This window comes from Amblyomma mixtum, chromosome 8 (assembly GCF_055824585.1).
Source record: "Amblyomma mixtum isolate Tamu chromosome 8, ASM5582458v1, whole genome shotgun sequence".
In the NCBI taxonomy this organism is placed as follows: Eukaryota; Metazoa; Arthropoda; class Arachnida; order Ixodida; family Ixodidae; genus Amblyomma; species Amblyomma mixtum.
The window spans coordinates 101,165,711-101,191,106 of NC_143019.1; the positions used below are offsets into that span (position 1 = coordinate 101,165,711).

At 48.5% G+C, this 25,396-nt stretch overlaps 3 protein-coding genes and 1 long non-coding RNA gene across 7 annotated transcripts; 2 read left to right on the top strand and 2 right to left on the bottom strand.

Annotated features, from left to right (window-relative positions):
- Nucleotides 1-663: 663 nt before the first annotated feature.
- LOC149333734 (uncharacterized) lies at nt 664-1,600 on the bottom strand. The gene has a single exon (XM_089556107.1). The coding sequence runs from the start codon at nt 1,487-1,489 to the stop codon at nt 707-709; it is 783 nt and encodes a 260-aa protein (XP_089412233.1). The 5' UTR covers nt 1,490-1,600; the 3' UTR covers nt 664-706.
- A 6,927-nt stretch (nt 1,601-8,527) lies between these two features.
- Nucleotides 8,528-13,225, top strand: LOC149333735 (uncharacterized). Of its 3 annotated transcripts, XM_089558749.1 has the most exons (14): nt 8,528-9,430; nt 9,931-10,045; nt 10,103-10,271; nt 10,332-10,704; nt 10,935-11,108; nt 11,228-11,303; nt 11,373-11,483; nt 11,571-11,819; nt 11,878-12,049; nt 12,183-12,331; nt 12,412-12,609; nt 12,695-12,813; nt 12,895-13,014; nt 13,100-13,225. In XM_089558749.1, the coding sequence occupies exons 1-11, from the start codon at nt 9,125-9,127 to the stop codon at nt 12,591-12,593; spliced, it is 2,076 nt and encodes a 691-aa protein (XP_089414875.1). In that variant the 5' UTR covers nt 8,528-9,124; the 3' UTR covers nt 12,594-12,609; nt 12,695-12,813; nt 12,895-13,014; nt 13,100-13,225. The 3 variants fall into 3 exon arrangements, with proteins under 3 accessions (XP_089414875.1, XP_089414874.1, XP_089414876.1); XM_089558748.1 differs by having other exon boundaries at nt 11,228-11,483; nt 13,100-13,223; XM_089558750.1 differs by lacking the exons at nt 12,695-12,813; nt 12,895-13,014; nt 13,100-13,225 and having other exon boundaries at nt 11,228-11,483; nt 12,399-12,606.
- Nucleotides 13,226-13,704: 479 nt separating this feature from the next.
- On the top strand, nt 13,705-14,843 carry LOC149333736 (uncharacterized). 2 transcript variants are annotated; one of them, XR_016285316.1, is made up of 4 exons: nt 13,705-13,824; nt 13,910-14,028; nt 14,110-14,288; nt 14,368-14,843. It is a non-coding gene; the product is annotated as an uncharacterized LOC149333736 (long non-coding RNA). The 2 variants fall into 2 exon arrangements; XR_016285317.1 differs by having other exon boundaries at nt 14,110-14,229.
- A 7,696-nt stretch (nt 14,844-22,539) lies between these two features.
- On the bottom strand, nt 22,540-24,650 carry LOC149333737 (uncharacterized). Its single transcript, XM_089558751.1, has 3 exons — nt 24,125-24,650; nt 23,850-24,062; nt 22,540-22,698 (listed from the first exon to the last, which is right to left on the bottom strand). The coding sequence occupies exons 1-3, from the start codon at nt 24,325-24,327 to the stop codon at nt 22,542-22,544; spliced, it is 573 nt and encodes a 190-aa protein (XP_089414877.1). The 5' UTR covers nt 24,328-24,650; the 3' UTR covers nt 22,540-22,541.
- Nucleotides 24,651-25,396: the final 746 nt, after the last annotated feature.

Consider the following 25,396-nt stretch of genomic DNA (forward strand, 5'->3'; position numbering starts at 1 on the left):
GCTATAGTACCAGCACTAAAAACAGAAGTTTCTGAGTTTGTTATAAACAAATCTAAAGCAGATCAAGTAGACACAGTAACACGAGTCGGTGTATTGATAACACTTATGAATCCCAACGACTGAAGTTGAATAGTGAAATCAATGACAGTTGAAGTATTATCGAGGGTATTTATATTGAAGTCACCTCCGCATGTTAGCTGAAAATTATTGCTTCGAACATATTCTAGGAGGAGGTCAAAATATTTCATAAAAGATTTCATGTTTCCCTTCGGTGGACGATACATGACCGTGATAACCTCTAGCCCAGCCTTCACAGTCAAACATTCATAATCATTGGTAATTTCACAAAATTCAGGCAGTAATTCACAATCTTTACATCTTTGGACATGGAGCGCTACACCACCACCTCGTCTATCTTTGCGATTGTTAAAGAATCTGTCATACCCATCAAGATGGAGCATGTCACAGCCATCATAGTACCAGGTCTCAGAGATCATTATAGTGGTATATTTAAAAGGAAATTGACTTAACAAATGTGTGATATCATCTTGTTTACCATGTACAGAACGAGCATTGATGTGCAAGACTGTTTGAAGAGAGGGTGGTTGAGGACGTATGCACCCAGGTAGGACGAAGCTGTGACAATCCATCTTGACCGATTTAACAAGCAACAATAACGCACTAAAGCGCTAAAGCTGTCTAAGACTCACTCGATTTTCACAAAGTCAGCCTCACAAGTGATCTGAACAACATCAGAAGATTCTGTTTGCTTAGCAAAAATTTTTCCATTCAGAGTGCACACCGACTTCCATTTGTGCTCATACTTCCGCTTTACAGTCATACCCAGGAGTCTCTTTAGGGCCGGGCAGAGGTGCTCATTTATATATACTGGGGCGGCATTACTGATCCCAATATCCTCATTGGTCAGTCGGGCCTTTTTTCCTTTCCTAAGTATGCTGTCGCGTTTTGAACGAGATTTGAATTGGACAATGATGTTTGATTTGTCAGCATCTCTTGTTGGAACTCGATGGCAGGATTCAATGTCATCCTCACTGATTGGCTCTTTGATTGCTTCTCCAACCCCTTGAACAATCTGCAGGACATTCTCATCATCCTGTTTTACTACACCTTGGATTTCAATATTCATGTTTCGAGAATACTGCTCCGTGTGAACAATGCGTCTTATAGCTTCATCATGTTTTTTTTCTAATGATATGCACTTGACCTTAAGTGCTTCATTCTCTTTTTCGAGTTTAGCGTTCCTTGAGATTTCAGCCTCAAGTTTTTGTTTCAGCTCTTCCATAGAGTCATGAGCAAACTCAAGGCTCGTTGTCATGTTACGTTGTTTAGCCTTTAGTTCTCTAATTTCGCTTCGAAGATCCCTTTCAATGCACTCTCGCGAAGTTTTTATTTCCTGTTTGAAGTCTTCTTTAATTTTCACTAACTCAGCCTTCAGCTCCTCTTTAAGCTTAGCAACTTCTTTCGCCATGTCACGTTCAAGGCCTATTGCACAAAAAACGCCAAGAAGCTCACAATTTGGCAGCAGCGACGATATGGAAAAGACCAACAGATTTCAAACAGCTTTGGCACTAACCTGCAGCAAAGACGCAGAGACACGATAAGTTGCTGCACTCAGTCGGTCGTCGCTGCTGCCAAGTGGGGACCGTGGCGGCGGATGGGTCCTTTTGTAACCCAATGCGTGTGACGTCAGGCGTCAGGTGGATGCTGCAGATAGCGAAAACCGCTGACGGGAAACGCCCCTTGTAGCCGGTCGAAGTCGGTGGTCAGCCAAGCACGTGTACTCCGCTGGGCTGCTGGGCTAGTCTTGAGCGGACAGTGCAGACGGCGCAAAGCAATCTGCAGCAAAGACGCAGAGATGATGTCTGTTGCGGGATAAAGGGATAAAGACAGGACACTGCCACAAAATGCTTAATAAGAAGCGTGGAAGAGGAGTCACTTCATTTCAAATTTCACTGACCGGAAGGCTAACGAAGACATTAATTGGTTTGAACATCAAAGCACCTAAATGTTTTTCAGATCATCAGTATGTGGGCAATATTGGAAGGGTGTGGGATATGGCTATGTAATTTTCTATGTCTAGTGCCAAAATTCGGAATTCTGCAAATTTATGCTCAGTTGAGTGAAGAAAATGAATCTTTTTGTTCTTCCGCTTTGATCGCGGGGATGCCAGGAAAAGCTGACGACACTGTCGCGGCGTAGTGGTCGAAATTATCGTTGTCCGACTCCGTCTCAGGTAGGGGCAGGCTCGAAACACAGTCCGCGTCAGCGGGCCGTCGACCACTCTTGAAGGCGACGGTGTAGTCATACTGTTGTAGCTAGAGAGTACACCATGCAATGAGCCCACACGGGTAACGAAGTTCAATGAGCTAGCAGAAGGCATGACGGTCAGTGATGAAGGTGAACGGGTGTGCGTAGAGATACGAACGGAAACGATGCGTGGCGAAGACGACAGCGAGGCATTCCTGCTCGGTTGCGTATAATTGCTCTCCGGCGTTCTGAGGAAGCGTCTCACGTACGCAAAACTTGCGCTTTATTTTCACAGCGCTGGAAGAGAAGAGCTCCCATTCTAATACCACTTGCGTCGGTGTGAACCTTTGTACAAGGCGGATGGATCGAAGTGGTGAACAAGAGGGTGCGACATGAGAGGAATTTTAGTTCAGTAAAGGCGAAGTCGCACTCAGGGGTCCACTCGAAAGCCGCATGTTTCTGAATGATGCCTGTCAGGGGGTATGCGATTCTCGCAAAGCGATGAATAAAGTGGCGAAAGTATGAGCATAAGCAGAAGAAACTACGAGGCTCTTTCATATACTGGGGTGGCTTGAACGACTCAACAGCTGCAATCTTAGCGGAATCAAGCCTCACGAAGTTTTTCTCAACAAGGTGTCCAAGCAGTAACGCTTTATGCGCGCAAAAAGCTTTTTGCATAAGACAAGAGCCATACGGCCGTAGTGCTCACTGCACATATTTCAGAAAATGACATATTCGAGGTAGCAATGAATATTTCGCTTATTTTTTATTACCGCTGCCAAAAATTTGACGTGGATAGTTTATGTGCAGTAATCGGAGGCGTTCTGATCTCAGTGCATTACGCGAGCCTCTTTGCCATTTATTAGCTGCTTTTTTCAACCTTCAAAACGTTCTACACAAATTAGCAGGTACAAATATGTGCCTGTTTCTGAAGTACAGTTATTTAGCTTCAAATGATTCGAAGGCTTTGATAACTGTAGTTGAAACACCAATTTGTGTAAGCCTGACAGGAAATACGAGACAGAGCTCATATGCGAAAGGACGGAGAGCTTCAAAGTGTTTTCATAATTTTTCACCAGGCCGCTAAAGTAAGAATTGAAGACCTAAATTTTCGATAGTTTCTGTATCCGTTGACACCACCACGGTCCCAACAAAGGAAAGCAAGAATATTTCATCCACTTTGGGATGGTTTAGAGCAGATCGCCATTTTATATTTCAGCTGGTCTGCCCACAGTTTGGCTTGACGTCTTCATCTTTAGGAGCGGCAAAGCTAAAGTTTGGGCAGCTTTCATTCTAGTGCTCTACTGAAATAAGAGTTTTCTTCGAAGTCCACGTACGGATTCTTCTGTACGCTCAAAATATCATCCGTTGGTGTTTTGATTTCTTGCGAAAGCAGTTGTCAGTGCCCCTTCAAGAGTACTGTTGAGGATCTTAAACGAAGAACAGCTCACGGCCTTTTAAAAGGCGTTTTTTCTCAAACACGAAAATCTCCTGATACCAATCCTCTTTGGAAAACATTAAACTCACAAGGGTTGCTTTAAAACACATTTCGACGTCCTCTTGCAAAAAGACATTGCTCCAGAAAAGCGATAGTGTGCGTCCATCTAAGCGTTTCTTCAGTAGGCCGTGTTCAGCAGCTTATGTTCATCCGACCCAGCGCAGGACGGGCGAAAGGGGGGGGGGGAAGGAAGAGGGCAGCTTGCTCTAGTAGTTTGAACTGCTGCATTGCCTTTTCTTTGATAGATCTCAAATTATTATCAACAAAAAGGTAACCTTCATTGTTACATTCATCGTACCACAATGGACTCTGCGTAGAAGCGGCAAAAATGAGTCAATTTCCAACTTCTGATGAAAGGAAGCACGATTGTGAAGGCCAGAGATTATCACGCGCTTGAATGCAGTTTAAAAATTGTTTTAGCGTTCGCTCCTCAGAAGGCGAGAAACACGTAAGGGCGCGCACTCCCTGACGCACACTGCCACTGTGACGTGAGCCGTTCATTTGCTTTTCTCAAAACAGCACGTGTCTGGCCGCAGCTTCCTAAACGCCACGCATCCCAGTGGACGCGAAGCAATAAAACCGTAGGCTGTAACTGCGACTAAGTGTTATACTTGGATGAGTTCGTCAGTATCCGTCATCAATATATTCGCTGTGCTCTGCGCGCATGATGAATAAGGGGTTAGAAGGGCTGGTTTGTAGGCCAGTTGGTAGTTTGTGAGCATGTCCTTGCTCTTGTCCAGTCGCACAAGGAGGGGGGCTTTACAATTTGCTACAGACCCTTTTTGAAAAGTGCGAAACACACGCTGAGGAGGAATTTACAGGCCGTCACTCAAACACCATTTAAGTTTAAGCGCAAGGCAATTCCACTTTTAGAGGAACTGAAACTGCACACGCTGAAAAAGCAAGTGTCGGGAAGCAAGCTTGATGTACTGAACGTCACCTTTAAAGCAAAGACCCATAAAGATGCTTGTTCGTTCATGGAGATTGTAACAGAGAGAGGAAGTTGGCGTGGCCAAGTTGGCAGGTTTCTGCAAAGCGGCCTGAAAAGCTAAAGCCAGAAGACCCTTTCAAAATTGATGGATCTAACAAATTGGTTGAAGTGCTAAAAACAGCAGTTCTTTGCGATATCTGCACGGTCTCTGTTGATGTCGAAGAATTACTTTATCCTGTTCCCCGTGGAGAACTTTTCAATGCTGTAAGGGATGCCATCACGGACGTGGACGACTTCTGGAACTCCTGCGGAGTGCCTGCGGGTTCCTTTTTGGAGCTACTTAGGTTTTGTATAAAGTCAACCATTTTCTCAATTTGTTGGTAAAATTTTAGTTCAATGGAAAGTAATTCGTATTGGCTTCAGCGTGGCACTACTGCAGTAAGAAATCTTTCCCGCCCATTTAGATCGAGCGCCGAAACGTAAATTCACCCATGGCTTAGTTTCTACTGTTTTTAGATATGTATATTTTTTATCATTTTAAAACTTTCGTCTAACAGTGTCCTAGCCTAGGTGTCACATGAGCTTTTGGCTGTGTTTTTCAGTTGTTTACGTTGTCTTAGTTTTACTCTTGAGCTTCCGCAAAATGAACACATCCAGTTTTTAGACAAGATTATATTTTTATCAACATGATCATGTTTCCTCGGCTTTTCAGCCGAGATCGAAGAAACTTTGCTGGTGTTTATCTTTGGTTAAACCTCGCAGGTTGCGTAAGCATCCACAGCGTTCCATTCGGGATCATCACCGGTTGTAGACGATTCGGTTTCTATAGAGGCGCGGTGCGCCCGTCTAGCAGCGTCTTGAGCGCGCTGCTTAGCAAGGCGCTGTCCGCGTTCTTCATCTGTCTCCGAAGCCCGTTGTCGTTTCGTGGCTTCGTCAAGCCGACGTAGCCTCCTTTTCTGTTTATCAGGCGGCATAACGACGGAGCCGTTGTTGTTGTTGTTGTTGTTGTGACTGAGAGAAGGATGAAGAGGAAATTGCACGGGCCTGCTACTGGCTCGAGCCAAGCCACCACCGCTGCCACGTGCAGATAGAAGAGAGTTATAAGATCAGAGGAAAGAGAAAAGGGAAAGAAAAGACGCGCGTCGCAGCAACAACTGCGTCCGCCGGAGCGGTCGCTGCTCAAAAAGAAGCGGCCGAAGCCGCGCTCGCCGAAGCGAGAACAGATACTCCATACGACGGAGCCGGCCATGCGACGGAGTTGTTGTTGTTGTTGTTGTGACTGAGAGAAGGATGAAAAGGAAATTGCACGGGCCTGCTACTGGCTCGAGCCAAGCCACCACCGCTGCCACGTGCAGATAGAGGAGAGTTACAAGATCACAGGAAGGAGAGAGAGGAAAGGAAAGAAAAAGCGAGCGAACGCATTTTATACCACCTTCCCCCGTTCTCCAGCCTCCTCTGCACACTCCGCAGCTGGCGAGAACGCGGCGACGGCAGCGCCTCCACTCAGCAGCGGCGCGGCTACGGCTGTAGTCGCCGCGCCTCGCACCGCCCTTCATAGTCAGACGTGCCTCGCGGCCGCCCCGACGCGAAGGGCTGAAACCTGTCGTAATATTGCTTACGTGACAAAAAAATTGGAAGAGGCTAAGCTTGGTTAAGCCCGGAAATTGCGTAAGCAACTTCATCCGTTTCTTCAGCCCGCATCCGCCGTGTCTACCGCCGCTCTGCGCCGACGGCACGAGCTGGAGCTTGTCTCTATACAACTGGTATGACGTCACTCCGATCGCAGCGCTCCTAGCAAGAGAGGCGAGAGGCTCACCGCCCGCCGTGTCTACCGCCGCTCTCCGCCGACGGCACGAGTTGGGGCCCTGGTTTTCTCAGCCGGTGTGATGTCACACCAGAGGGCAAGGCAAAGGTCAAACGTGTCCACCGCCGCGCTACGCTGAAGGCTGAAACTGCGAGCAGTGTTTCTTTCGCAATAAAAGTGTGCTCCCTTTCGACTCATTCATTTCAAAACTTGTCAAACGAGCCTTGGCGTCTTCATGTTTTACGTCTGCGGTTTTAAAATAATTAGATCATAGAGTGCATCTTAGTTTTCATTTTCATGTTGACCGACTAGAGAACGCAGGCTTTCCGAGCTCGCTGTTAAGGTCTGTGGCCGATTCTCTGCTTAAAAATTTCCTCAAGACTGTGAAAAAAGACAGCTTTTCCAATGAGCTAACTATCCGAATTAAGTATGTAGTCTTACCGTACTTTTTAAGACAGATATGACGTTGTTGTGGCCATGTCAGCGCCCTGTAAGCTTTCTAAGTACTAATTTTGTGGGCAAGCAGACTTAAAACATTGCAAACTGTTGCAGGAGGCATTCGAAAAAAAGAGTCCTTCATGCGCAACCGAGTTGATGTGTGAGATATGTCGGCCGAGCTGATAGATGTTTAAGCATTTGCTCTCAAGAGCATGCGCGTTTCTTGAGAAGGCCCGGAGGACCTTGCCTGCCCGTTCACTATCGAAGTTTTAAAGACTGCTACCCTAAACTGAACTGCACACATAATATGAGGCGAATAAAGGGACAGCTTGAAAGGGAAACTGTCGAGGCGGTTCTCATCTTGAAATCGGAGCCAGATAAATGTGTAAGTACACCTTCTGCGTCCATTTTTCAGAAAGAATCAGCGCTTCCGGAGCCCTTCACTACGGCGTCCCTCATAGCGTGTGTCGCTTTGGGCCGCTAAACAGCAATAAACCAAACCAATATCTAGGCTCATTTTGTTTGGTTTTGCGCAGGCAGCTTTTGTCACCTTTGCTCGGTTCCTTGCCTTCGACGTACTGGTTGTTTTTGTCATGGTTGCCACTGAATTGTTTTTTCGTGCTTCATCTTCATTTTACGGTTGTTTGCCTTATTAGTCACGCGACTGATCCATGTAAGCGCTGCTGTTCTTCAATGAATGTTCAACTGTCAGTACCACCCTGTGTTGCGCCTGCCTCTGCCGCGCCCTGTTTTGCGGTTTTGCTCCTCACGAGAATAAGGGGTCTTAGAGCTGAAGAAGTGTTAACACATATAGGTTGCCAAAAGCAGTATTCCACTTGGCGCTCCTGTGACTGCCAAGTAACTCAAAGAGAATGAACAGGGATCAAGGAGTGGAAGAATCAGAAGAGCGCGAGAAGCATGCAACCATGTGACACGAATGGACAATTTAATCTGTGAATGATACGCGTTGCCTCTTTATGAAAATAATCGCTACGCGGGTGAAGGAGCCTCCTACTCGCTCGTTCGTATTTTGTCAAAATATTCACTACGTCTCACGGTACTGTTACCGAGAATAAGATCGCCACGCGTTAGCTCTGGAAAAGTCTAAGTGAAGAGGATCGGTGAAGAAGGTGCATCTTGTCACCTACGTCATATTATGGCAGAGAGCCGATGTCGATAACTGTATTGAGAGCTCTCCATTAATGCATGATTCGGATGCAAATGTGGAACTTATCCCTGTCTAATTGGTACCGTTTTACCGCAATTGAATGCGACTGCTGAGAACAGGATGGTGATATTCAGTAGCGGCTGCGTCGACCTCGTCGCGATTATCGCGAAATAGGAACCCACTGAGTAAATCTGAACTCTGGCCAACTTGGTATGCATTGGGGAACAGCGCTGCAATAAATGGGAAATGTTAAAGGTGCACTGAAGAGGATTCTGAACATGTCTTTTTGCCGCGGGAACTTGATGTACACGTTCCCAGCATTCTTAGGAGCTGCGACTTATTGCCCTGTGTGGCCGATTTCCTCAATTAAATCTAATTAACGTCCGGCTCCCGCCTTTTTTTTTTGAATTCAGCCTCATACGATGGGCGGAGTCTACCAACGCGTCGAGTGCCTTTCAGTCAGCTCTGTGGAGGCTTTGCTTTGGCTTTATTTTGTTTTTTAAGTTTCCGTGAATAAGTAGTTGCATTCGTAGATAATATAGCCGCAAAATAAGCCAACAGAAATAAAATTACGCGCGGACTATTTGCTTTCGCCAATGACTTGACTGAAGTGAAATGAAAACCGCGAAAATAATCGAACTAATTTCTATTACTCTTTCTGGACACGCAGGATACAATAATTTGATAAATCCGCGACATAGTTGTGGTTCATAGAGCGTATCACTAAAAAAAAACAAGCCCGAAGCAGCCGGACTATGTTTTCTCCTCGTCTGCTGCCATAGGAGTGATGCGCCCTACCGCGGTGGCTTCGGCCTGCTCCGAGGAAGCGCTCGCCTCGCTTCTTTTACTTGTCGGTTGTTGGTGCACGCGGTCCTTACTCCCAGAAGGTCCTGTGTGCCCCACTTCCTACTTTTGCTATCCTGCGACATCCTTGGATCTACACTTTTTCGTGTGATCTGTGGGACGCCATCGCGTTTTGTTGCGAGTGTTGTTCGGTTCGCGAGTGATATTTTCGCGATGCCGGACGTTTGTGCGGTGAGGTTGTGCCCTCATCGGACTAAGAAAAATTGGCACAAGGGCCTACGTTTGTTCGCCTTGCCGAAGGACGAACCGCGACGTAGTGCATGGCTACGTTGCGCGGGGCTCGATAACACCGAGACGCTACCAAAGTGTGTCCGCTTCTGCTCTGAACACTTCGAGATAAGCGCTTTCCATCGGCCGGACGTGAGTCACTCTCGCCTGCGTTGGAACGCTATGCCCACGCTTCGACTTCCCGTCGTCGATGGAACCGAGCAACAAGCCCCGAAGCGCCAAAGAGTACTGGTAAGTATTTCTATGAATTAATTTTCTTAGCATGGCTCGACAGTGTCGTTCTGTAGGATCGCTGACTCGAACATGCGTCAGGCCGAAGATATAGTTTGTTCTAAAAGTTACGTGGCTGTATCATGACGCGAATGGTCATCATTTGCAGAAGCGAAAGAAGTAACAGTGTTCCGTGCTTCGCGTTCGTAAGTGTGGGGTCGGCTAAATAAGCTTAGAAACTTTGATATACAGCTTGTTCGGCAATTTTACGCGCGCCGTACAATGCTTCCGCCGGCTAAAACGGTGCATTGTTCGCGCTCAAATTTCGCGCAGACATGGCGTTTGGTTGTAAATGCTGTGATTCACGATGCCGTGCACCCGATAGAAACTAATCAAGTTCCCAAATCGGTGTATTTATAGTGAAGGCATGGAATGTAGAGCAGTCCTGAAATGCTATGTTGCACCACCTCCAGCTTTGTAAACCGAAGTGACTGATCGGCCTTTGTACAACCATCTTTCAGAGCAAGGATCTTCAACCAGATCCCTCTGAGGCAAGGCTTTCAACAGCTGCAGCCAGCAGTGGTCCGTACCAGGACAATGGTTCTGTCGAACACAGCACTAGATCTGAAGCTGTCTGTAAGTCCTTATTGCATTTCGTCCATTCTGTGTGGATGAATATTTGTTTCCCTACAGTGACGCCAGCTGCGACTTCTCCTGGCCGTGTCACAGAGGAGCCCTTGCTGCTTCCACCCTTCGTCCCGGCCACATGCAGCAGTGATCCACTTGACTGCACATCTCCACAGGGTGACAGGCTAGACTCTGACTCCAGCTACTCTCCAACCTACCATGACGATACCGAAAGGTGGGCTCTTCACAGCTGCATGGGTTTTGGGCCTAACAGTTGGCACTATTCTGATTCCAGTGAGTCATCCGCAGAGAGTACACCGGCCCCCCCAGAAGAAGAACGGCAGTTCTTGGTCTTTGAGAGCTGTCTGAGGGAGCTGTTCCAGACATGCCCAGAGTGCTCGAGGCCTTGTGAAACCACCATTACCACCAAAGGCAGCCTCATCAATGTCATCAGCATCTGTCCTCTGGAGCATGTCCGGACGTGGAACAGCCAGCCTGTCATCAATGGAAGGGCAGCAGGAAACCTTCTGCTGTCCAGCCACCTCCTCTTTTCAGGAGCAAATGTAGCTTCCACACTGAGGATGCTGCGCCACATGAATGTGCAGGTCCCAAGTGACCGGACCTTCTACAACTATCAGGATGCCCTCCTTTTTCCTGCGATAGAAAAGGTGACCAACAAACCATACTGATATATTTACCCCAGCTTGACCAGATGTTTTCAAAAAAGTTCAATTCTCGTTAGCCAGAAGGCAGAAATGAAGTTCAGATTAAACGAACACACTTCTCCTGACATCACTTTTTTGTTGTTTTGTAGTAACTACCGCTGCAGTAGTGCACAATCAAACTAAGTTGTAATTTTACACTGGGCTAGTCAAGAAATGGAATAACATTTGAACAGATCTGGCTACAAGAACAAGCTGAACTCATGGACCAGTTGAACAACCAAGAGGTTGATGTCACCGGTGATGGACGATTTGACTCCCCTGGGTTTTCTGCCAAGTTCCTGACATACACCACGCATGTTGAGCAGATCAACAGAATTCTTCACTCGGTCCAGGTCCAGCTGGGGGAGGTCAGTAGACACGTCTGTGGAAAGTTGTTGCAGTAATTCAGTGATAAATATTTATGTAAGCCGTTGGTAAGTAGAGTGGAAATACAGGAATGTAATGTTTGAAACCCGTCTTCATGCAGTCGGAGCAGGCAATGGCCAGCGTGAACATGGAGAAGGAAGGCCTAATCAAGCAGCTGGAATTCTTCAAGGAGAAATGTATGGCATGCCACAAAGGTTTATATGGTAGACAATTTATCGTTATCCCACCGACAATGCATAACACAGGTATCAAGATCCGGTCTCTCACAACTGACCGTCACCCTGCCATACGAAAGCACATGCAGACCCGTGAACCCAAGATCAAGCACTACTTTGACATTTGGCACATCTCAAAAGGTAAGAAAGTTGAGAGCATGATTGAAAAGATGCTTGCTTGCACAGAATGTGCTGCAGGCTTCCCTGATATGCCTTTTTAAAATTAAGGTGTCAAGAAAAAGCTAGCTGCGGCAAGCAAGCGGGCTGGATGCAAGGAGCTGGACCTCTGGATTCAGTCAACTACCAACCACATGTACTGGGCAGCCCGCGCTGGAGGGGGCAATGCAGAGCTGGTCGTCGACGTCTGGCGGAGTATGAAAAATCACGTCATCAACCAGCACTCTGGACATGGTGGACTGTACCCAAGGTGTCTCCACAGCGACATGCCAGAGGAGACAAGAGTTTGGATGGACCCCAGTGAGTTGTTTTTGCCCTTGTCTAAAGAACTTGTTTTAAAGCATACCTTTTCCTCAAGAGTCCCAGGCATACGAGCAATTCAAGCACATCACTGAGGACAAGCGTCTCCTCAAGGATATCACACAGATGTCCCCCCATGGCCAAACGTTTGCTCTGGAGGCATTCCACAGCATCTTGATTGACTTCGCGCCAAAGTCTATGGCATTTTCTCCAGCAGGGATGCTCGCAAGGTAATATTATATTGTAGTTCTGTCCTCTGTCTAGAGGCAGTTGGTTTATTCCAAGAGTCAGCACGTAACCACATCCACGTACTCCAGATCATTAGGCAGCATTGCCATCCGATGCGATATCCTCAACTTACAGGACGCAGCTTGCCATCCTCCACTTCAATGAAAATGCAGACCGGTCCCAGGCGAAGACAAAGGAAGGCAATTCACGCTGGATGATGAAGACTACCAAGGCGCGAAAAGGCCATCACACAGTGTGCCCCATCAAAACAGCTACCACTTACAGTAAGTATTATGCTTCATCCCAAATGAGTGACTTGAGGGGAGCCTTTTGGAATGAAGTAATGTGAAGATTTCATTTCCAGAGTATGTCGGAAAGCTTGTAAAAGAAGTTATCAGCAGCAGCGAGCTCTGGCAATCTCTCTCTGATGCATCAGAGGCCAACACAAGTACTTTCCCAGCACCAATGACCTCGGCCTTCACAAGGCCTTCTCTTCAGGACCTTGTGGAAGCAAGGAGGTCCCGCTTCAGCCTGGGTCCCCAGTGAGGCTAGACCAAACAAGGTGAGGGCGACAACATCCAGCGTGTTTGAAAGTCTGAACTGTCAGACGAGCTGCAAGATGTGTGTTCCCCCTTCTGCTGCACCAGAGGCCGACATAGCATCTTCGTGGCAGGGCTCGGAATCCTACTTTGCAAGTGTAATGAGGACCAATGGCTGCCAATGACATCACTCACACTGTGTCCCATGCAAACACTTCCAACTTTCAGTGAGTAACATGTGTAACTTCTGCATGAATGACATTCGGGGCGTATTTTCGAACAATATCATACGCCAATTTCCTTTCCAGAGCGCACCTGAAAGTTTGAGAAGGAAGTTATGAGCAGCGCCAAGAGTCAGCGATCCTTCTCTGATGCATCAGAAGCCAGCATAAGTGCTTTCCCAGCACCAACGATCGGCTTTCGCCAAGGTGAGGGTGACAACATCCAGCGTGTTTGAAAGTCTGAACTGTCTGATGAGCTGCAAGATGCGTGTTCCCCCTTCTGCTGCACCAGAGGCCGACATAGCATCTTCGTGGCAGGGCTCGGAATCCTACTTTGCAAGTGTAATGAGGACCAATGGCTGCCAATGACATCACTCACACTGTGTCCCATGCAAACACTTCCAAGTTTCAGTGAGTAACATGTGTAACTTCTGCATGAATGACATTCGGGGCGTATTTTCGAACAATATCATGCTCCAATTTCCCTTCCAGAGCGCACCTGAAAGTTTGAGAAGGAAGTTATGAGCAGCGCCAAGAGTCAGCGATCCTTCTCTGATGCATCATAAGCCAGCATAAGTGCTTTCCCAGCACCAAAGATCGGCTTTCGCCAAGGTGAGGGTGACAACATCCAGCGTGTTTGAAAGTCTGAACTGTCTGATGAGCTGCAAGATGCGTGTTCCCCCTTCTGCTGCACCAGAGGCCGACATAGCATCTTCGTGGCAGGGCTCGGAATCCTACTTTGCAAGTGTAATGAGGACCAATGGCTGCCAATGACATCACTCACACTGTGTCCCATGCAAACACTTCCAAGTTTCAGTGAGTAACATGTGTAACTTCTGCATGAATGACATTCGGGGCGTATTTTCGAACAATATCATGCTCCAATTTCCCTTCCAGAGCGCACCTGAAAGTTTGAGAAGGAAGTTATGAGCAGCGCCAAGAGTCAGCGATCCTTCTCTGATGCATCATAAGCCAGCATAAGTGCTTTCCCAGCACCAAAGATCGGCTTTCGCCAAGGTGAGGGTGACAACATCCAGCGTGTTTGAAAGTCTGAACTGTCTGATGAGCTGCAAGATGCGTGTTCCCCCTTCTGCTGCACCAGAGGCCGACATAGCATCTTCGTGGCAGGGCTCGGAATCCTACTTTGCAAGTGTAATGAGGACCAATGGCTGCCAATGACATCACTCACACTGTGTCCCATGCAAACACTTCCAACTTTCAGTGAGTAACAGGTGTAACTTCTGCATGAATGACATTCGGGGCGTATTTTCGAACAATATCATGCGCCAATTTCCTTTCCAGAGCACACCTGAAAGTTTGACAAGGAAGTTATGAGCAGCGCCAAGAGTCAGCGATCCTTCTCTGATGCATCAGAAGCCAGCATAAGTGCTTTCCCAGCACCAACGATCGGCTTTCGCCAAGGTGAGGGGGACAACATCCAGCGTGTTTGAAAGTCTGAACTGTCTGACGAGCAGCAAGATGTGCGTTTCCCCTTTACTGTAACGGAGGTCGACATGAACGTCTTGTCAGCACATACTTTTACAAGTTTCTTGCATGCAGGTCCAACCAGCTACAGATTCCCAGGTTCCTGTCTACCCGGCCCCAGATTGTATGGACATGCCAAGACACGTATCCTTTGTTGAATGGTCACCTTGGCAACCAACATCTTTTGCAGAAAAATGACTGGTTCAGCCAGATCACACAGATTTTTCTCTCGGCAGAACCTGCCTGCTAGAGAGCGCGTATCCCAGTTGGCGGATAGGGATGCTCTTATCACAGTCTGGCCGTTCTCCTCTGCAATTTGTGCAGTCACTTGCAAGACACTGTTAGCAGGAATAAACTTTGATTCAGTGCACCTGCAGTTACATTCCCCTTGACTGGCAGAGGAGCAATTGAGGCAAGTGTGATAAGAGTGGTGCTTGCACCCGCGGACCAACAGGCATTCAGATTTGAGCAGGATCCCGGCCACCTACCAAGTGCCGGAAGGATTCTGCAGATACATCTAAGCAAGTCAATAAACTATTTTACAACTGCTATTCTGAGTGGCTTTGTGCATCTTTTCGTACTTTACCGCATGGCTGAAATACAGAGCTATACATTATGCTGCAAAAGAGCAATGGAGCCACCTAACTTACTGATTTTGAAACGCTGCTAGGCAAATACATTTCCTGCGATTCAGTTGTGTATGGCAGTTTGATGAGCTGCAGAACAAAATTTTGTGAAGATGTGGAAGGTTCACACCTTGTTGGTTCATGTATCAGCAGGTTAGTTGAAGTCTGAAAGTTTTGGTCCACCACCACAGTTCTGTAAGCCTTTTAAACCAACTCTTATAGAGCAGTTGAATTACAAATAAGTCTTTGCTACACGGAGACTGAATAAGCTTAGTACATTCCAAAAAAAAGTGGTCTGGATGAATTACAATGTGCAAAAGCTCTGATGCACTGCAAGCAAAAATGTGGTATGAGGTGATCCAGTTCTTTATCCTGCCAGTGGAAAGCTGAAATCCCATGTTCGGGTGCGTAGGATGCCTATCTTTGGACGATTTACAAGGACTGTGGGTCGGCACACTCACTCGTGAGTGCACTCTTATCACCTCACTCGCGTCTGTGAGCATGAGTGGTCATGATTGGAGGCAAATGCCGCGTGACAGTGAAGTTTGTTGCATGTGCTTATTTTTTTTCTGTTGATAGCTGAGGGAATTACATATTCACTGCCGAAGGCGCTCGAGGTAGCATAAGGCACCATACCGGTGTCTATTTACGAATGACGCAGAGGATTACGCTGGCGCGAGAATGGAAATATTTCGTTGTTGTTCACCTTACTAGTTCACCGTTGGCATGGGCGCAGGTTCGCGGGTGCAGTGAACCGATACGAGTTGTGTCCGATCCTTTTATCGAATTTCGCATTACCACAGCTAGAAAGGCAGATGTCTGTTGACATGCCTCCTACACGGCTCGAGCTCTGTACACAGAGTTCCAATGCTTGCTGCTGAAACCACGACTGTCAACTTCTCAGCAATAACTAGCGTAAGGTGGGATCTCGAGTACTGCAGTGGACGCTTCGTTTTTTTTTTTTCTATGGCCGGCCGTGTGCACTGTAGAGCTCTGCTCGGGCCATAATTTTTTTATTGGGCCAGACCCATGCAATGAGCCTGATCTACTTGGCCTAGCTCTTCAACCACACAAGCGAAGCTTGTGCGGTTGAGTGAGTGGTCATGAGTTTGGGTGACGGGTTGTGAATGTGAGTGAACATTAGTGCGAGTGTGTGAGAGGACGTGAATGAGTGCTTGTGAATGCGAGTGGACATGAGTGTAAGTGAGTGCAAGTGGCCGTGAGTGTGAGTGTAGTTGAGCAACCTCTCATGGTGCTGAGGTATGACAAGGACGAGCTTGTCCTTGCCTGTCAGGCAGAGACTTTGTCTATACTACTACACAGACACTGAATAAACTAAGCACATTCCCAAAAATGGTCTGCATGCAATCTGTAAATGCTGTGACGCATTGGAAGCAAAAATGAGGTGCGAAATGGTTCACTATTTTTTAATATATTTCAATGGTTCAATATATTTACAAATAGGGAAGAACAGCTGCGAGCGGCACCGAGAACACAGTCCGAACTTCGTTGTCGTCTTCTACTCTTCCCACGCTCTTGGTCGTCGTCTACCCACTTCAGGACCCCCGGCTGCTGAAACGCCGTCTCGGCGTTAGGGCGGCGACGTGTGAGCGTCGTGATAAGGTTTAAGGCGACAGACGTGGACGATGTCGGTGGTGGCGCCAGAGGACGATGGCGAGGTTTCAAGGGGAGCAATTTCATATTTCACGTCGGTAACACGGCACACGACACGGTAAGGGCCACGGTAGTGCGAAAGGAGCTTCTCGGAGAGACCGACGCTGCGAGAGGGCGTCCAGAGAAGGACGAGTGATCCTGGGGTAAATTCGACGGCCTGGTGACGGCGGTCGTAGGCTGACTTCTGGGAAACTTGAGAGGCTTGGAGCCTACTACGTGCTATTTGGCGCGCCAGCGTGGCCTGGGAGATGGCGTCCCGAGCGTAAGCAGTGGTGGGGGCTGAAGAAGGCGGCATGAGTGTGTCCAAAGGCAAGGTGGGATGCCTACCAAACAAAAGGTAGAAAGGAGAATAGCCTGTTCTGTCATGAAGGGAAGAGTTATATGCAAATGTCACATAAGGCAAGGCTGCGTCCCAATCTCGGTGGTCTGGCGATATGTACATGGCTAACATGTCGGTGAGCGTGCGGTTGAACCTTTCCGTAAGCCCATTGGTAAGCTGTCGCGAGCTGGTGCTGCGTGTCACACGAACGAAGAATGTCGTGTACTACTCTGGATAGAAAATGACCGCGGTCGGTGAGCAGTTGACGAGGGGCGCCGTGGTGAAGGGTGACGTCCTGCAGAAGAAAATCGGTGACATCGGTAGCGCAGCTGGACGGCAAAGCACGCGTGATGGAGTACCGAGTCGTATAATCAGTTGCGACAGCGATCCACTTGTTGCCGGAGAGGGACGTGTTGGAAAAGGGCCAAGAAGGTCGAGGCCAACACGGTGAAAAGGTTCCGGAGGTATGTCGATGGGTTGAAGAAGACCGGCAGGCAAAGTGGAGGGCCTTTTCCGACGTTGACACAGGTCGCAAGTGGCCACGTAACGCTTGACGGAACGATAGAGAGCAGGCCAAAAGAAGCGATGCCGCACCCGAGCGTACGTGTGGGACACGCCAAGGTGACCGGCTGTCGGCAGATCGTGCAGTTCTTCCAGGACAGAAGAGCGTAGACGTTGGGGTATCACGAGCAGGAGCGGAGGGCCATCGGAGCGTAGGTTTCGGCGATACAAAATGCCGTTCTGGAGCACATAAAGGTTCAGAGACGGAGATCGGTTTGCAGAACGGATGCCATCAAAGATAGGTCGTAAAGATGAGTCGTGGCGCTGTTCGTTGGCAATATCGGCAAGATCAGAGATAGCTAAGAGGCAGGGCAGGGTCTCTGCGTCCTCTAGGTCAGGTGGTTCCACAGGGTATCGGGATAAACACTCAGCGTCCTGGTGATGGCGCCCTGACTTGTACACGACGGAGTATGAGTATTCTTGGAGGCGCAATGCCCAGCGACCAAGGCGACCGGTGGGATCTTTTAGTGAAGACAGCCAACAGAGAGCATGGCGATCAGTGACAACAGCGAATGAAGGGCCGAACAGGTAGGGTCTGAATTTAGCTACTGCCCAGACAAGGGCAAGACACTCACGCTCAGTAATGGTGTAATTTTGCTCTGCGGCTGAAAGTAGGCGGCTGGCATAAGCGATGACTCGATCTTGACCCTGTTGACGTTGGGCTAGGACGGCGCCGATGCCATATCCGGAGGCGTCGGTGCGAACCTCTGTGGGAGACGACGGGTCAAAATGTGCTAAGATGGGCGGAGCAGTGATGTGATTGGCTGAAGCCATTTTGGAGCAGCTTTTTGGAGCAGCCAAATGGGAATTTTGGAGCAGGGAAACAAGCTTTTGGAGCAGCTCAAGGCTCATTGCAAGTGAAAAAATTGACTTTGCGAGAAGTAAAATAGTAAAATAAGGAGGAAACCTTTGGGAACAAAAAGGTGCTGTTCAATAAGATGTTAGGGGCATTTCGATGCGAGCAAAATGCAAAAACACCCGTGTACTAAGATTTAGGTGCATATTAAAGAACCCCAGGTGGTCCAATTCTGGAGTCCCCCACTACGGCGTGCCTCATAATCAGATCGTGGTTTTGGCAATAATTTAATTAAATTAGAGGCAATTGTGAAACATCATATGTTGGCCCAAATAACTAATTTTAGAACTTCAGTGTCATGTAAATTTTTATGCGACCAAGTATAGATCAGCCCTGTGTTATAGCCGCCAAGCACCTATAGGACAGCAGTTATAAATGGACAACAAGGAATTCACTGGAACTTTTATTTAAAAATGACTAGAATGCAGATCACAAGCTTACAGAAAAACAATGAAATAACACTATCAACGTTTCGAACTGAATAATAATTATGTACACGACAGCACAACTTTTCGGCTTCTTGGCCTATCAAAAAGCAGTGGACCTATTCTGTGCCTTTTTTCTGTGAGCAACATCATTCAGTCTTTAACTGCAAAATACTGCCCAGTTGGCTGCCTTAGGCGACATTTTGTCAACAGCAGCTGAAAGCCTTGTTTTTCCTTCAGCAAGCAAGGCCTGCCCACTTTCCATATCACCAAAATTCTTCATCTTTATGCCATTGTTGATGAGCAGCTCTGCATTCACCAGCATTTTCTTTGCTGTTTCTACTTCCAGCTTGAGGGTTTTGTCAGCATCACTTGGTGTCATCTTCGGCACATTGGCACGCTGCCGTTTGGCAGCCTGCTCTTCTTCAGCTGCCAAACGTTCTCTGTACTTTTTGCTTGCCCCTCGCACTGCTCTACCAACATCAGGCGTAACATCAAAGTGAAAATACGCGTTTGGCGCAGCTTTGGCGCACAATAACAAAAATGTAGCAGGATGTAGCAGGTTTTGCCTTTTGGCGCACATCGGCGCAATTGGCGCAGCTATCACATCACTGGCGGAGTGGTCAGCAAATGGACGAGGGATGAAAATGAGTTCTCTTGAGCAGGGCCCCAGGTAAAGGGGGTGTCGTTCTTCAGAAGATCGGTGAGGGGACGAGCGATGCCGGCGAAATCTTTGATAAAATGGTGAAAATACGAGCACAAGCCGACAAAGCTGCGCACATCTTTCGACGACCTTGGAAGAGGAAAGTCCTTCACAGCTTGAATTTTGATGGGATCTGGGCGTACACCAGAAGCGTCAACGAGGTGTCCGAGAATAGAGAGTTGGCGACAACCGAACTTGCATTTCGATGAGTTCAGCTGAAGTCTGGCGTTACGAAACACTGTCAGAATATTGGAGAGGCGCTCGAGGTGCGTGGAAAAAGTAGGCGAGAAAACCACAACATCGTCTAGGTAACAGAGGCAGGTGGACCATTTAAAGCCATGAAGAAGGGAGTCCATCATTCGTTCGAAGGTAGCCGGGGCGTTACAGAGGCCGAGCGGCATGACTTTAAACTGGTATAAGCCATCAGGCATCACGAAGGCGGTCTTCTCGCGGTCCTTTTCATCAACGGCAATTTGCCAGTACCCCGATCGAAGATCAATTGAAGAGAAATATTTGGCGCCGTGGAGGCAATCTAAGGCTTCATCGATCCTTGGGAGTGGATATACGTCTTTTTTTGTGATGCGGTTGAGGTGCCGATAATCAACGCAGAAGCGCCAGCTGCCGTCCTTTTTCACCAGGACGACTGGTGAAGCCCAAGGACTTGACGAGGGCTCGATGATGTCTTTTGCGAGCATCTTGTCCACCTCTTGATTTATGACGGTGCGTTCGGCGCTGGACACTCGGTACGTACGTCTGCGGAGAGGAGCGGAATCACCGGTGTTTATGTGATGCGTCACCACAGAGGTCCGAGCCAAAACACGGCTATCAAAGTCGAAGATGTCGCGGAAAGATGATAAGAGGCACCTAATATCGCGAGCTTGCATCGGCGGTAGGTCAGAAGCGATCATGTCAGGGTAGTCGTCCGTTGGGTTCACTGTTGATGGGGCCGCAGGCAACCGGCATTGCTGAGTGGAAGGTAAGCAGCTGTGCACCACTGATATCACACATTCGGCAGCAGGGCACAGCGTGGCGAGTGAGATGCCTTGCGGGAGCGGTTGGATGGATGAACCAAAGTTCAGGACAGGAAGGTACGCGCGGTTGGCCGACAATGTAAATACAATGTGTGGAAGCGCAATGCTGCGCGTCAGGGCGACGTCAAGTTCCGCAGTGACTACGTAGTGACCATCAGGTACAGGGGAACAGATGAGAAAGAAATGTAAGTTGCGGCTTGAGGCGGTAGACGAACAAAGTCGACAGCACAAAGACTGTATAACTGGGGACGGCGACTCAGCAGAAAGAGGAAGGTCAAGCTGAACAACATTAGTGGCGCAGTCAATGAGGGCTGAATGCTCAGACAGGAAGTCGAGGCCAAGAATGACTTCATGAGGGCACTGGTCTAGAACAGAGAACAGAATGGATGTATGACGGCCGGATATGGTCACACGGGCTGTGCATAGTCCAACAACATGAGGCGTTCCGCCGTCGGCAACGCGGAGAACGGCTTTGGGTGCAGGGGTCAGTACTTTTCGGAGGCGGCGTCGTAGGGCTGAACTCATGACGGATACGTGCGCGCCTGTATCGATCAGGGCTCTCACAGGCACTCCATCGACATGAATGGCGAGCAAATTATGGTGTGCACGAAGGGCTAATCGAGGATTTTGGGACTGGGGCTGTACTGCAGCATAACCTCCAGACACTGCAGCGTCTAGTTTTCCGCTTGCGAGCGTCCGTAGGGGCCAGGAGAGGAGCGACGGCATTGGGGCGAACGAGACTGTCGACGCAGGGGGGACGGGGAGCGGCTGGAGCGGGGAATCTGGCCGTCGACTGTAGCACCGTGCTGGGCTTGAGGGGGCGTGTAGTGGCTGGGCTGTTCGTCGTCGCGATGGGAGCTGAGAGGACGGTATGTGCTGCGACGGGACCAATAATTTCGACAGTGGCGGGAGATGTGGCCAATGCGGTGGCAATGGAAACAAATGGGCCTGTCGTCGGTTGTCCGCCAGTCGTTAGGGTTTCGGCGACGTGGAGTGAAGTACGAAGGTCGTCCAGGAGCAATCGCAGTGATTTCGGGTGGTGGTGAAGACCGTACAGGGCTGACGGGCTGGAAACCAAGGTTTGCAAACTCTTGGCGGACGACAGCTTGTACCAGAGAGATGGTAGGCAAGCGGTTGTCGCCATCATGTAGATGCAGGGGGGCAGGGGACATAGCTTCGAGCTCGCGTCGGATGATGCGGGTCACATTTTCTGGGGGCGCTGAAGTTTCCCTGTGTCGCACGTCTTCACATGAAGAAGTCGCAGCCGTGTTGGGGAGGCGTGTGTACGGCTGGCTAATACGCCTGCTTTTGGCTTCCTCGAAGCGTCGACATTCCTTAATAATTCCGTCGACTGTAGTGCAGTTCTTGTATACGAGCAAGTTGAAGGCATCGTCGGCGATTCCCTTCAACACGTGGCCGACTTTGTCAGACTCGGGCATGTTGGCGTCAACTTTGTGACAGAGGGCCAGCACATCTTGAATGTACGACACATAGGACTCCGTAGATGTTTGAGCTCGGGAGGCGAGGTCCTTCTTAGCAGCAAGTGTTCGGCCGAGCGGCGGTCCAAACAATTCGCGGAGTTTCTCTTTGCACACGTCCCAGCTGGTTAGATGGTCTTCGTGGGTCTCATACCAGACCCGGGCAGTGTCTTTTAGGTAGAATATTACATTTGCGAGCATAAGGGTCGGATCCCAGCGGTTGTAGGTACTCACTCGCTCGTACATGTTGATCCAGTCGTCGACGTCAGTGTTGTCGGTACCAGAAAATGTCCCAGGGTCACAAGGGGGAGAAAGAACGAGTGATGTCATGGCCGGGGCTGAGGTTTGCTGGGAGGCGTCTTGGGTCATGATGAGGGAAGGCAACTGGCGGCCGCTGCGGAGCTCCGCCGTTGGTAGACGTAGGGGAAAGCCGCACCTCCACCAAATATGTTGCGGGAAAGAATATATTTACAAATAGGAAAGAACAGCTGCTAGCGGCACCGAGAACACAGTCCGAACTTCGTTGTCGTCTTCTACTCTTCCCACGCTCTTGGTCGTCGTCGTCGTCTACCCGCTTTAAGGAGTTGCAAGCTGAAAACCTACATGGTTTTCACCAGGATATTTTGCCCTTATTGCCTTCACCATGCAGGCGGGCAGGGGCCTTCTGTTGTGGCGCCCAAGCCGCCCCCACAGCCAGAGCACACACTGCCTGTAGGCAGCAAACCGGTAGTGCCTGAAACAATGCCAATGATTAGATGTAGCAAGCAGTACACAGGATGAAGTTGATCAGATGCGCATCCAAGTCGGGAGGGGACAGAATGTTCTGACCCCTAGCCGCCTCCTAATTTTTTAAATTCAGCCAGAAGAGTGCCTGTTCTGCATATTTACTCATTTGAACCAAAAACAATCATTCCTGTAACTACACTAAACAATGGTGACTTGAGTAAGCATGCACACCAAGGTTGAGGCCCAATGTTCACTCTTTTCTAGATGTCTCAAGCTGACCTCCCTTGTTGTTGCTAGTGGCTCTTTATTGATAATAAAAAAAATAACAATGGAAGCTAACGATGTTGCTAGCCGCGGCATCTGCCATCCAAACCTGAGCTGCGGCTAGCGAGAATAAAAGGACAGGGAGAGGAAAAGAAAGGGGGGAGGATAGTAAGAAAGGATAGGTGTTGGGCGGCAATATACACTATGTACAATTCCATATATGGGAACCAAGTTCTACAACTCTGCTAAATGCTCCAAAAGCACACTTTTCATCACACTTACTAGTATTTATGTTATCACTGCAACTAAGGAAATTTATATATATAGGTGCCAGAAGCCCACTTCTGATAGGACAATCTCCTTTGAAATTTCGAATTGGCTCAGCAGTTGCTGCCAACTGCAATAAAGATAAATTTAAACCAGCCAAAATCCCGACGTACCTGAACCCGGACATGTATTAGACTAGCAGTCAATAAGGTCTGCCTTATTTTCAGCCGTTCCTGAAACTGTAAATAAGGTTCCTTTTTCTGAAAATGACAGCATGTAAGGTAAAAAAAGGTTCCATGCTTCTTATGCTATATAGCTCGTAATCTAATTCCTGAAAGGAGAATGAGTCTGTCTCCTGCACAGTAATGGGCTTTGTCAGTGCAAACTATCCTGATCCCATTTGTTTGCGCAGTGGACAGCTGCAGTCTTTTGCAGTGGTTATGGCCATAGCACACCGTGATTCCGCACTGTATACGAAGTTTTAGGCATTCTCTGTCGTTTTTTTTTAAATAGAACAGCACCGCATGCGTATGCGCTTTAGATCGCACTGTGGTCAATAAACGTAGTTGCAAGAGCTAGCACCGGTAGCGTTATTACGCAATCCGTGAAGGTTGCAGTTGTACTTACTCGTTCGCGGTGTCGCCCATGCCTGGCTGCCGGTAATGCCGCATGTTTAAATATGCAAGCTGCAGCACACCCTCGTCCAGGCAAAGATACCCGAACTCGGGGTGCGCTGTGATGCAGTTGTGTCCCGGCTGCTTTTTAACGGCGGCCGGGCATTCCCGGCAGCAGACGTTCTCGATGGCTGTCGGCATGGCAGCGCAGCCGTCGCACTGGCACCTTCGCAGAAAACGGATGTCAGCGATGCGTGCCACGAGCATAATAGAGTTCATATCACTCACCAGTCCACGTTTCCCACTCGTTGCCAGCCGTCCTCGGAGCCATCGGCGTCCGAGTCTTCGTCCGTGGTACGGCCGGACGGATGGCCACTGCTGCTATCTTCGGCCGTATCGCGCAAAGGCGTACTATCGTAAGAGATGGCGCCTAAATCTGCCGTCCGCCGAAGAATCTCTCTTTCAAGCTCTGTGAGATCGTCGATGTCCATCTCATCGGCTTACAAAAACACAAATGGCTGAACGTAGTTCGGCCAACAACGTGCGCATTTTCAAAAAGTCACTCCGCGTATTACTACGTATTACTCCGCCGATCACGGAGCGGCAAGCCTCCACGGAACTGGCTGAAAGGCACTCGACGCGTTAGTAGACTCCGCCCATCGTATGAGGCCGAATTCAAAAAAAAAAGGCGGGAGCCGGACGTTAATTAGATTTAATTGAGGAAATCGGCCACACAGGGCAATAAGTCGCAGCTCCTAAGAATGCTGGGAACGTGTACATCAAGTTCCCGCGGCAAAAAGACATGTTCAGAATCCTCTTCAGTGCACCTTTAAGAATGCGCTCGCGGGCGTGTCAAAATACGTTAACGAACCTCCCGGGGTATTGGAATCCAAATCTCTCTCTACGGTGGCTATGATAACACATGTGCAGCACTGGACTTGAAAGTTAACTCACCAAACAAACAGCCACTTTATATTATTGATCATAATAACAAAAAACAAATGAAGCAATGCGCGTGCTGGCACGGAGCGAAGTTAGAAGACAGTCGTAGTAAGAAGCAAAACGGTATTATTTACCACAGCTTAACTCATCGAATGATGTCCTGCTCAAAACAACTCACTTTTTAATTTTGAAAGTGGTTTTAATTCAAGATTCAAGTGTTCAGGCACACTCAGCTATAAAAATAAAATTGCACCATTAAACTTTGCGTCATATTTTCTTGTATGATAGGGAGCGCTGTCTGGCCTTCCCCCTACCGCGGGAAATGCGTTTCGCTTGTTTCATTATGCTCCGCCATTGCTCGCGCACACGCGTGAGTATATAGCAGATTACCTGGAAGCGTGGCGCAGGCTAACCAGCTGTTTCCCCTCAAACGTAATTGACATCGGCGGTGTATTTGGGCACATCCCACGCTTTGCAGCCGAGGATAACAAAACTTTTGAAAGCACGCTAATTGCAGTGCAGTAACCGATCAAGAAAGAAAAAATAGGTGTATTGTGGAAGGATACTGATGATAGATTGAAGGTGGCCTCCATCCATAGGTTATCGCGTGTCAAGCAA